This window comes from Panonychus citri, unplaced genomic scaffold, assembly GCF_014898815.1.
Source record: "Panonychus citri isolate SS breed McGregor unplaced genomic scaffold, ASM1489881v1 Contig00033, whole genome shotgun sequence".
Taxonomy (NCBI): domain Eukaryota; kingdom Metazoa; phylum Arthropoda; class Arachnida; order Trombidiformes; family Tetranychidae; genus Panonychus; species Panonychus citri.
Window position 1 is genome coordinate 182,396 of NW_026515438.1, and position 13,677 is coordinate 196,072.

The 13,677-nt window shown below is 31.8% G+C and overlaps 2 protein-coding genes across 2 annotated transcripts in view; one reads left to right on the forward strand and one right to left on the reverse strand.

The window, feature by feature from the left end:
* Nucleotides 1-13,677, reverse strand: part of LOC128397596 (semaphorin-5A-like) — a 32,243-nt gene that overhangs the window by 16,501 nt on the left and 2,065 nt on the right.
* On the forward strand, nucleotides 5,849-11,930 carry LOC128397595 (multidrug resistance-associated protein 1-like). Its single transcript, XM_053358334.1, has 11 exons — nucleotides 5,849-6,092; nucleotides 6,162-6,338; nucleotides 6,444-6,569; nucleotides 7,000-7,137; nucleotides 7,212-7,343; nucleotides 7,408-7,935; nucleotides 8,005-8,463; nucleotides 8,551-8,697; nucleotides 8,800-10,353; nucleotides 10,456-10,884; nucleotides 10,973-11,930. Exons 1-11 carry the CDS (start codon nucleotides 6,057-6,059, stop codon nucleotides 11,750-11,752), a joined length of 4,506 nt encoding a protein of 1,501 aa, XP_053214309.1. The 5' UTR covers nucleotides 5,849-6,056; the 3' UTR covers nucleotides 11,753-11,930.

A 13,677-nucleotide genomic window follows, 5' to 3' on the forward strand; every position in this document is an offset into this window, starting at 1 on the left:
AGATGATGACAATTAAACTCGGAAACAATTAAATTGATTATCAAGAAAAGACTAAGTGATTAAGGGAATCATCAGAAGCAGAATTGATAATAATAGTTATTTACAATTTCATGGGAGTAAACTGGTTAATTATAAATCACAACAATTAACTAATTCTATTGAAGCTTATGAAAAATAATGAGAATCCCAAAAGTTAAGGATGAGTTGATTAAGATGATTAAGATGATAATCATGATAATCATCACCATGTGGGAGGAAAAAGATGATAAATTAAATCCGATTCTGACTCATATTAATTAACTAAGATCCGTTCATCTAATTTTAACCATAATTTCAACAATTAAAATCAAAAAACATTAAACCATTAAAACTTTTAATTATGTTGATTAGTACAAATTAATCAAAATAATAACAGTAATCAACAAATTACCTTAACAAGAAAAACTTTCTTACACTTTGTACACGCAATGGAAACATTTTTGATTGTGATAATTAGATAATATTGATTAATGATTAAAGAATATGAAAAAAAAGTTCAATATCATTTAAATCAAATGTCTATTTCCAAATGACAACAATAGCCAATGGTCAGTTGGTTGAATCAATTACTTTAGAGGTTCGAGATTGATGAGGCTAAGAAATGAGAAAACGAAATGATAAACACTGATTAAGTTCAATTATCGCTCTCATCATTATTAATCATTATCATCGTAATGATATGCGTGTCAATCAAGACAATCAACTAATCAAGTGTTAATCCAATTGAATGGATAAAGAAAATGATGATTGCGTGAAGATTTAATCATAATTAAAATCAACCTTTTACCTCCATGGTTTAAATTGTATCCATGATATAACAATAATAACGAATATGTATTATAAGAAATGGTGAAACAAATTAACACAATTGATTGTTGAGTGTATTTTAATTGTTATTATTTATTATCATTATCATGGAGTGAATAAGTTATCCCTTATTGTCCATTTCTAATCAATTTAAGTCTCATCAATGAATCGATTCTTGTATCATCATTATTGTAAAGAAAACAAAACTTTAGGTGTGGCTCCTTGAGATTATCATCTTCCAAGAACATGATTACATTTCCAACTATAAATTCTGACTCAGAATATATATTTCAGAGGGAAAATATAATAACCATGATGATAAAAAATGAAAAGAGAGAGAGAGAGACTTGAGGAGTGACCGAGTTTCGTTCACATTCATTGTTGATTGATGTTCATTCAGGATATTAGATACACCCAATAATCATCATCATGGGATAAGGAAAAGATCTGATCACCTGAGAATCGAGGTGATAATGGATAAAGAAAACGATGATAATATCAACTGAGTATTGGAACTTATCAATTTAAATACTAGAGACAGAGAGAGAGAGAGAGAATCGTTTGATTGTTAATCGTTGATAATATTTGGCTGAGTGGTAAACATTTCAATTAATTCATCTCAAACTGTCACATAGTAATTAAAATGTAATCAAATCTATGTAATCAGGATAAGAATCTTGTTTTTCTTTCTGATTTAACATGAATCACAATTTATCAATGAGATGGAAAAGTGTAATCAGAATCAAGTATTAAATTGTTGATCATCATGAAAGTGTATCAATAACCACAATTTATTTCACTCGATTTACTGATTAAATTTTGCCTTAAAGGCTTTGGGATAAAAAATCAGCTACAAGATTGTTAACCATTGGGCTCACAATTAAATTAAATTGATGATCAAATGATGATAACAACTCACACATTTAATACAAGTTAATATTTTAAATCAGAGCAACAAAATTAATGCTTCAATTTAAACCAGTTTACAGCAACAATTTAATCATGTAATCAGAATTATCTTCAAGAACATTTTGTTTTCAGATTAATTCATGAACATGATTAAGCTGATGATTTAAGATGATCATCCCAAGTAGATTAACCAAAATTATTGGAAGAGGGTAAAAAACAACAACAACAAACTAATAATAATCATCATCTTTAAATTGTAAAATTAAACTCAATTAGTTAATTTGGTTATCTAACTGAACGTTTAGATAGTTTCACCTACAGATTTAAATCAAATGTTGTTAACATGATACATGATTAAGATGATCATCATGATTATGATTAACTAATAGTATAACTATAATATTCAACACGGAACCTGAAATTAGATCAACACAATTGTAATCAACAACAATAACAGAAGTTATAACAAAATTAAAAGCTTTTAATTGTTACATCAGTTTGACTAATTTGAATTTGATTGTTAATTGCTGGCGTTTACAAATCTAAGTTGAGGTTTCCATTAAAATTTATCTAATCTGGTTAACAAATCTAACCAAAAACAACAACAACAACAACAATTAACAATCATATTTATGTTGATTATGTTGATTTCAGACTAAATAATAACGATAATTGTGAATAGCAATTCATGTTGATCAGTAAATTATTCAAATCATTAAAGCAGCAAACTAATACAATTTAAATAGACAAGAAAAGGAACAGACAATTAAGATAATCATTGGTAATTAGTAAGGTAAGCAAGTGTATATCTTAAATTGTTAATAATTGTAACAATTAAAACAAGAGCATAAAAAAATAGAAAAGACAAAATTGTTTACAATTAATTTTTACACCAAACAATTAAAGTTGATTCATTATTTAAAATGTTCAATGAGCAAGAGAGAGACTTTAATTTGTATTGATTACTGAAGGGTGATTAGTCTCTTATTTGTGGTAAAAGTTGATTGTTGTAAATTGTTGTTGGTAAATCAACACCAAAAACAATCACAATTAACAATTTGATTTGAGTAACAACAATACAAACCATGATAATAATAATATACACAAAAGAGACTTGGAAAAGTTTAATCAGTATCACTAATCATCTGTAACTTATTATTAAAGTTTAACCACTAATTATAATCTTAATCATGACGATGGTTAACCTTAATCACATTTTTGATTAGATTTGGGAGCACACAAAGGTGATCATAATCAACTGATTTAACTTGTGTTACAATAAATCATCAATCTACTATTGTTATTAATCAGTCATCATTGAAACAACAATTTGTTAATTGTTGTTTCTTTCATGAAAGAAAAGTAAAAAAACTTTCTATTGGGAGTTAATTAATTGTGAATAGGAAATAATTGGAAACAGAATAATCAAAAAGTACAAATCGTGAAAACAATAATATCGATATCAAAGAAGAGAGAGAAAAAAAGTTTCTCGAAACAAACGATTAATTTCCGGTAAATCACAATCAAGAAAGAAAGTGATGGTTAATCTTAAGTTAGATGATTAAGATAATCAACATAATAGATTATCTTGTATCAGATAAAACTTGGAAAAGGTGTAAAAGTAAAGGTGAAAAAAGTGATGTTCTTAATGAGGATTGACAATAAATCCGTTAGAATCCGTTAATCGTTTAAAGATAATTGGGTTACGTCTGATGGGCTGAACAATTTGAGTACGTGTTTAGCATGACAAACACAGAAAACGAATCAAATTAATCATTTGATTCTGATCATCATCAGTGCTACTGTTTGGAAACATTATTCTAGGGGCTAGAAGAGCTTAAATATAAACGACAAATGGGTGATGGTTAATATCATTTAGAAGACGGTTAATGGTCAGTATTGGGTTAACAGTAAGTTGGTCATTCAGGTCACGGGCTTGAGAACGCGAGAGAGAGAGAGAGAGAGATACATTAAGTGCTATAATAAAGTAAAGGTAAAGATACAAATGATGAACGTGATTAGCAAGAAAAGTGCATTTATTTTTGCTACAATCTCTCATGCAGACACACCCAAAGAAAACCAAGTAAAAGGATAACATTAGATTAGATTAGACCAGGTCAGACTTTTCGTAAGTATTGTCCAGTTCAAGAGAGTTAATTATTTACTAACAGTTAACATTTTCTCTTAATTGTTGCTCATCATGATAATCTCAGCATTTGTGATCATTTCTGAGATTTGCAGCAATTTCGGACATTAAAAAATAAACTCACTTTTCTGCATGAAAAACAAAGATTACAAAATCTAGGAGCGGATTAGATAAACAGGTTAACAAGGTAAATAATGACCTGAGGGCAGATGAGGATAAACAAAAGCTGTGTTTGCAACGGTCAAATTGCTCGTGTCTTGGTTATTGCCGATGCCAAGTGAAAATATTGATAAACATTTCTTTGTTTACTAAATCAATAGGATAATTTGAAACTCTAACAATTTAAATTGCTCTTTCTCATCATTCAGCTTATTAATTAATCACTTTTACTGTAAATCATTTAGGATAATCACAAGTTTCAATGTACCGATAATCAATTCATCTAATCAACCATTAGATGAGATGAACAATATACAATTTTTCTTGATAGTTGATTAAAAGTCGTTGTAGGTTTACAATTAAGTGAAACTTGCCATTAATTTTTGAGATGAAAAAAAAGTGATCACAATTAAGGAGAAAATCACAATTAACTACAGTTCAATATTATTCCATTTGAATTATAAATGAAAGGTAATCAATTAGATTTAATTACCTGGATTATCCTATTAAATGAATTTCTAGGAGGAAAAATTGGTAAATTGATCAACATTTACACAGATACTTAATATCAGGACATTTGGATTACAAGATTCGTATCATTAACTAATCCAGTTAATCAAATAGCATTAACTGCAAGGTCGCCGGTTATTTATAATTTATTACCATGAGTCTTTAGATTAAGGTGAGATTATGATAATAACAATTTAGATTGAAGCTAACGTTTAAAGATTACAATTAACTGAGTGAATTTGATTCAGTGGAAAAAGTTTCGATACTTAAGAGATAATAATTTACATACGAAGCAAAAACAAAACACCAAATCAAAGTGTACTTGTTAATTACTTGGAGGTTACCTTTTAATTATCATGGTCAAGTGTATGATTAGTTGATTGTTTCAAGTTGATTATGATCAATTTACTCAATGAGTAAGTTTAATTGGTTGGAAAAGGAAAACATCTCAAAAGTGGATTTGTAGGTAAACTGAATCAGATTTTTTTCCCTGTGAAACTTTATGGATAAATAAACGGACAAAATCATCGGTCCATGGTCAGTTTTTGTCAAGTGAAGGGCAGAGTGAGTGAGAGAGAGAGAGAGAGAGAGAGAGAGAGAGAGAGCAAATAAATGGTCAGTTTATCGGGTTAAGAGATTAACTAACTAAGGAGAAAATAAATTCAAGGTAAAAAACTGGTCTCAGGTCAGTTGTGACCAAGTGACCAGGTAATCAGGTAACTAGTTGGTTGGGAATTGTTTAATAAGTGAATTAAGTTGCCCTTAAAAAGAGGTCAACGAATCAAGGAAGCAAGAAAATTCATCTAATTGATTACAATTAGTAAAAGATTATCTTGATTATCATCAATGGATAAGGTAAACATTTCAAGTATCGACACATACATAAATCTGATTACAATTAATTGATTGTAATCAAGTTCATTGTTTAGGTGCAAATATTGAGTATTAATAGAAAGTCTGATGGTTAATTGTTAGAAGATAATCAAACTAGTATCTAATTTTTGAATACTAAATTATCAAGAATTTTTCTGGTAATCTAATTGGTTATTTATTGGAAAAAAAATCATTTAATTGTCAGAAAAGAGAGAGAGAGAGAGACTTATTCAGATTACAACAATTAAATCATAGAGGTGGTGGTGGTTCATGGGTGTGATTGATTAAGAGTACGAAGAGCGTGTTTAATTTAATTGGTCTATGGTTATTAGTTAATCGTAATTATAATGATAACGATTAATGATAATATTTGTTTTCCAATTGTTATTTTTGCTTCATCAATCAGATTGGAAACTTATTCACAGTTTCAATGATCAATAGACAATCAATAGTAAAGTTATATTGAAAGTGATGATTATGATGATACTCATGATGGTTAAGACTGAATAGTGTGTGTGTGAGAGAGAGACAGAGGAAGATAATTAGACAGCAAGATAATTAATTCATTTTTCAGTTGAATCAATTATAATTCATCTCTTAGTGTTCAAACATCATGGTGCTTGAAAATTACTGTGGTTACAATGCTTGGGTAAGTGTTTACCTTATACTTTCACTGGATCAACAACAATTAACTTTCTAATTGTTCATCTGAATCTAGGATTTGAAAAAATTATGGAACTCAGAATCACTCATATTCCCACCATGTTTGAGTGACACTGGATTACTTTGGATTGCCTCTGGTTTCCTATGGATTTCAAGTCCATTTGCTATTCATTCAGTTGTTTCAAGTTCAAGGAAAAAATTACCATGGACATTGTTGATTTTTGCTAAATTAGTTGAGTATTTTAATCTTCCAGACAATTTAAGTGATTTGATTACTAATTGTATTTCTCTTGATTAACTCACAAAACAAAAACACTAATCAATCTGGATTTTAAAGATTATTGGATTAATTTTGATTGGGTCAAGTGCTTACGAGTTAATCACTTCATTGATTCAATTGAAAAGTGACCATAACATTTACCCAACTGATTATTATTCACCATTGATTAAACTACTCACTTATGTAAGTATTATAACAATTAACTAATTCTATTTTCAATTTTTTTTCACAATTAACCATAAGATTATTGGATTGAGTTTGATTTGTGCGAGAAAAAATATTATCAATAACCTAATTAATTATTAGTGAAGATAATTAAAAAGTTATTAATCTGATATGAAATACTGCAAACAATCAAGTTAATTAATTTACCGTTAACACCAATCATGATCAATAATAACAATCAAAATAGTAACTTATTGTTAATTGAAGAGCCTGATTAATGATAATCAATGTTCATGATGATTAAACCGTAAATCCAATCAATATATATTCAAGATAAACTTTGATCATAATGTTTCACACAAATCAAAGTCAATCAATTAGTATTATGAATATTAATTGGAGGAATTTAATCAAATTTTGAATTACAATTAATTTTAATTGTCTTTAGGTTCTTGCAATTAGTTTATTGCTCCTTTACCGGCGTAAAGGAGCTCATACATCAGGATTATTGTTCCTATTTTGGCTTCTCATGACAATCTATTCATCAATTAATTACTCATCAGTAATTAGCTCATTAAAAGATCCGGTAAGGATTAGAAACTGTTTTGGTATATTCAAAGAGAGACAATTAACTTAACAATCAATTTAAATTTGTGACAGTTACAACATAGTTGGTCATTTGATAGAAGTGACATTTTTATCAAATCGATACAAACTTCCGGGTCAATCTGTTTACTATTCTTGTATTGCTTTGCAGATATAAGAAGGGAAAAATTCACAGAGGATTGTCAGGTAATCCATCATTATATTGGATTAAAAGATTAACTAATCATCATCATCATAATCATTTTCTCAGAATGAATGTCCATATGCAAGTTCATCGTTTATTAGCCGATTACTTTTCTTTTGGTACGATTCAATGGCCTACAAGGGCTTCCGTAAATCATTAACACAATCAGATATGTGGAATCTAATGAATGTAAACAAAACTACAACAATTAAACAATATTTTGATCCTCATCTTAAATCATCAATGGGATCAGTTAATAGTTCAGGTGATACTCCATCAACATCATCACAATCATCTCGATCAATTGAAATTAGTATTCTTGGTGTTCTAATTAAAGCCTTTTGGCCCATGTTACTTTTTTGTGCTTTTTGTAAACTAATTTCAAGTTTACTTGTTTTCGCAAGTCCACAATTAATGGACGCACTATTGACCTTCATCATCTCCGATCAACCGGTCTGGAAAGGTTACATTATCGCTCTGGGAATGTTTTCCGCTGCACTCTTACAATCGATTCTTGATTCACAATATGAATTCTGGATAAACACAACATCAATGAGAATGAGATCAGCGTTGATTGCGACAATTTATCGAAAGGTAAGATTGAACCTATTTCCTGGTTCTAGCTATCATCTAATAAACTTTTACTTTGCATTGGAAAAACAGAGTTTACGATTATCTAGTTTAGGTCGACGGGATTTTACCACCGGTGAAATCGTTAATTTGATGGCCGTTGATACCCAACGTGTCGTTGATTATGTTAATATTGTCAACATTATTTGGTCATCGCCGATTCAATTGGCTTTGACTATTTATCTTTTATGGCAACAAATCGGAGTCTCATCGATCGCTGGATTAGCGATTATGATTGTTCTAGTACCTTTCAATGGATTTGTCACCACGAGATTTAAGAATTGCCAGATTAGATTGATGAAGGAGAAAGATGCTCGCTCGAAATTGGTCTCTGAAATTCTGAGCGGCATGAAAGTGCTCAAATTATATGCATGGGAAGGCGCTTTCGGTGATATTGTCGCTTCAATCCGAAAGAATGAAATTGATGCGCTAAAATCTCAAGCGATTTGGACAGCGGGGATCACATTTGCTTTCGCATGTGCACCTTTCTTGGTAAAGTTAATTTCTAAATAGTGCTAATAGTTTGTCTCTAATATTGTTATTAGCTATTAATTTGACTATCAAACTTAATTTTCTCAGATAACGGTCACTAGTTTTGCTTGTTATGTTCTGATTGACCGAAGTCACATTCTCGACGCTAACAAAGCTTTTGTTTCAATCTCATTGATCAATATTCTTGGTGGACCTTTGGCGTTTTTACCGATCGTTGTAACTTATGGAGCAAATGTAAGTAGAAATTATTTATTTTCTCTTGAAGTTTTACATCTATTGAAATGAGATTATGTGGTATATGTGTTGACCGATGGCTACTTTTTGTTTTCTATCAAGTTTTTCATTTCAATTCGTCGTTTAAACAAATATCTTTCTGGTGATGAACTTGACACTGAGGCAATACTTCATGAACACGATCCGGCAACACCGATAACTGTACGAAATGCTACATTTTCATGGTCACCGGAAGAGGAACCAACACTGAAAAATGTTGACATGGAAGTGAATAAACAAAAGCTGGTCGCTATCGTGGGAACTGTTGGCTCAGGAAAATCGTCAATGCTATCAGCACTTTTAGGCGATTTGTACAAGAAACAAGGTTATGTTAATGTTTACGGAAAAATCGCCTATGTACCTCAATCAGCGTGGATACAAAATGCTACCGTTCGTAATAATATCGTATTTGGTGCACCATTTGTAAAAGATAAGTATGATAAAGTGATCGACGCTTGTGCTTTGGTTCCCGATCTTCAGATACTCACGGGCGGTGATGCAACTGAAATCGGTGAGAAAGGAATCAACGTTTCAGGAGGTCAAAAACAACGAATCAGTATCGCAAGAGCAGTTTACTCAAATTCGGACATTTATCTACTCGACGATCCTTTATCAGCGGTCGATGCTCATGTAGCTAAACACTTATTCGATAAAGTTATTGGACCTAAAGGATTACTGAAAAATAAAACTCGAATCTTGGTAACACATCGGATAACCTTTTTACCTCAAGTAGATAAAATAATCGTCATGAAGGATGGAAAAATTTACGAGTCTGGAACTTATGCTGAACTGATGGCGAAAAAGGGAGAATTCAATAACTTTATAGTCCAATATTTAGCTGAACAAAAAGATGAATTAGAACCCGAAGATCAGGAATTAATTCAAGCTCTTGGTCCAGAGATTGAGAAGAAATTGTCAATTGCTCGATCAGAATCAAGCCGATCAGATGAAGGTTCAGTTCGACGGAGAAAAGGAGACAATCGAAAGACATCAACACTCATCTCTGGTGGGGGTAAACCTGATGGAGGTCAAGAAGGTCAAGAAGATAAATTTAAACTCGTTGAAACAGAAACAGCCGAAACTGGTTCAGTTAAATTGAAAATTTATCTCAACTATTTTGCCGCAATCGGTGTGACCGCTTGTATTGCGACCTGTATACTTTTAAGTGCCTCAAGTGGCTTTAATTTAGGTACTAATCTTTGGTTGAGCGCTTGGTCAGATGATTCATTGGATTTCAAGACTTATAATGACAGTTCACTTCGTAATAAGCGACTCGGTGTTTATGCAGCTTTGGGTATTTGCGAATCAATTTTCAATTTGCTTAGTACAATTGTCATGAACCTCGCGATTGTTAATGGTGCCCGTTGGATTCACGAGAAAATGTTAACCCGACTTATTCGAGCTCCAATGTCCTTCTATGATACAACACCTTTAGGTCGGATTCTTAATCGTTTCACTAAAGATATTGACACAGCCGATACAACAATTAGTTTCAATTTGCGTCTTCTTACATCTCAATTTTTCCGTGCGATCGTGTCCATTGTGGTCATTTGTCTAGAGACAACATATCTAATCATTGTCATCGTGGTTCTTGGTATTGTTTACGTTCTTGTCCAGGTAAATATATTTTGTTTACATTTTCGTCGAATCATAAATATACCATCGAGTTTCTGTTCGCAAAATGGATAATCGTGTTTTCTTATTGTCTTAAATCATTAGAAATTCTATATTGCCAGTAGTCGACAGTTGAGACGAATTGAAGCTGTTAGCCGTTCACCGATCTATTCACATTTCTCTGAGACTGTTAATGGATCAACCTCAATTCGAGCTTATGGGGCAGCCGAAAGGTTCACGAACGATATGTACCAACGAGTTGATATTAACCATAGTTCATTTTTCCCAAATCTTGGTGCTAATCGTTGGTTAGCAGTTCGACTTGAATTATTGGGTAATATTATTGTCACCATTACTGCCGTTTTTGCCGTTGTCACAACAGGAGGTTCAAGTCCAGGTACAACTGGTTTATCGATCAGTTATGCATTACAAATAACGGCCATTTTGAACATGTTGGTTCGAGCTGTTTCTGATGTTGAAACAAACATTGTCTCCGTTGAAAGATGCTTGGAATATACTAGAGTACCAGTTGAGGTTAGTACTTTTGCCGTTTCATATGCCAACCATTTCACTTAGATAAGTATATTAACATTTCGAGAAATTTTTCCCTTTCCAACGTTAGGCTCCATGGATAATACCATCACATCGACCCAAAGAAAATTGGCCTAAAAAAGGTCAAATAGCATTTAAAAGCTATTCGACTCGATATCGACCTGGTCTTGATTTAGTTTTAAAAGATATTGTTTGTACCATTAATCCAAATGAAAAGGTAGGAATCGTTGGCAGAACTGGAGCAGGTAAATCGTCGTTAACATTGGCCCTTTTCCGTTTAATCGAACCATCGAGTGGAACCATTACCATTGACGAAGAGGATATAACTCAATTGGGTTTACATGATCTTCGCTCTCGATTAACAGTAATACCTCAAGATCCAGTTCTATTTTCGGGTTCTTTCAGACGAAACTTTGATCCATTCGATATGTACACCGACCGTGAGATATGGCGAGCCCTCGAACAGGCTAATCTTAAAAGTTTTGTTGACACTTTAGAATCAGGTTTAGAACATGAAATATCCGAAGGAGGTGAAAATCTCTCGGTTGGTCAACGACAATTGGTCTGTTTAGTTCGAGCATTATTACGAAAGACAAAAGTTCTAATTTTAGATGAGGCAACTGCCGCTGTTGACGTTGAAACCGATGAACTGATTCAAGCAACAATTCGAAGAGAATTTAAAAATTGTACAATTGTAACGATCGCTCATCGATTGAACACAATCATGGATTACGATAAAATCATAGTAATGGACAAAGGTCAGATAATCGAATACGATTCACCAAAAAATCTTCTCGAAAATGATAAATCAGTATTCTATTCAATGGCAAAAGACGCCAAACTTGTTTAATCTATCACAATTAAATCAATACTCGACAATAATCAACAATTAATCACTACCATTAGTATATAATTAACTTAATTAATTAAAAGTGAAAAGAGACAAAAACATTAAAAAAAAAAGAATTTCTAAAAAGTTATTTTTGTTTATTGAACTTCGAACAATAAAAACAACATAATATAAACGAGATCTAAACACCAATTTACTGATTATCTCCTTATGGATCATTAAGATAGTTGTAAAACATTGTTTGCTAATTGCAATTAAATTGGATTCGGTGTAAGGATATTACAGAAAAAGAGAAATCTCAACATTTTCAACTTTTCTTTTTCCATGGAAGACAAAGGGAAATAATTCTAAGAAGATTTACTCTCTCTCTCTCTCTCTCTCTCTCTCTCTTTCTCTTTCTCTCTCTCTCTCTCATCTCAACTCAACTCACCTTCAAAATGACCTCAAGTTAGAACTTAGAAAATAGTATTTATCGAGCAACTTAAAGTTTCTAATCTTTGGGTATATTTGCTCAAGAATATATATCATATTCCCTATGGATCTTTACCAATATATCTATTTACTCTCGATAATTATCATCATATTATCATTATGTTTCTCTTTCTCTTTCTCTCATCTATTTATCTTCATAGTCTCTGTATGAAACTTTAAGAAGGAAGATAAATATGATTCTCTTTCAAAAAACAATCAGGTTACTTTGAAAATGGTAATTAAATTGTAAGTGGTCAGTAAGCGAGAGAGAGAGTGAAAGAGATAATTATATTTACCAACGTAATCAAATGGAAGAAGAAGAAGAAAAGATTCAAATCAATTGTTGAATTTATGATGATCATGTAGAAAGTACAATTGATTTAATCGCAATAAATTTTCTTCATCATCATCTCAACCAAGAAAAGATTAGCTCATCATGTGGCCTCATCATTTATGTTCATTTTAATTTACCTGTTCAGGTGATCATCTATCGTTTATCCAAGTAGATATATTATCTCAGTAACTATGAGGTGATATGTGTTTGTTGTTAGTGAGTTTTGATTACCCCTCACCTCCTCCTCCTCCTCTCACTTAATAATCTTGAAAACAATATGATCAAGATTGATATTTAGAATGTTTTTCTTTCTTTGAAAAAATACACTCATCATTTGATATCAGTTACAAACAATTATATCTCATACTCTCAACATCTCATCAACTTCATCTCCATTTTTACTCTCATCTTAATCTCTCTCTCATCAACCCAAACCCAAACAAGAGATCAACAGAAATCTAGTTATAAAGGTGTATCGGTAACAATAGTAAGTGTATGTAAAAAAACGAGACAGCTGATGAGAAATAAGCTGACTTACTGAGGATTAATAGTCTCCCCTTGTTACTGATGAGGATGCTGATGATAGAATGAGAGAAAAAAGCTGAACAGTTACAACAAGGGACAAATTGACAAGCCCAAAGGCTGTTGAGAGATGGAAACAAGAAGATGAAGATATCTGGTATATGGAAAAACATTCAAAGTACTGACGATGAAGATGATGATTGTCATCATCGAGATGAAGAAAAGATGTTCTCATAAAAATGTTGAGATGAATTTCGCAAAAAGGAAGAAGATGCGAAAAAGGAACAAAATTATCATCATATTTACTCATCTCGTATTATTTTTCATCTCTCCATCTCTCTCTCTCTCTCTCTCTCTCTCTATCCTCCCATCCTCATCTTAATCAACATCTTATTATCTTCTAGCGCAACAAAAAACCTCATCTTTCACAAGATATTATTTGGAGCGTAGTAACAATATTGAGAGAGAGAGAGAGAGAGAGAGAGAGAGAGAGAAATAGACACACAAGGGCATATCCCGTCAGTAGACTTTGCCCTCACTCTCTTTCTCTCTCCTCCCTTTCCTCTTCTCATTCAAAGAGACTCACTCTCTCTTCATA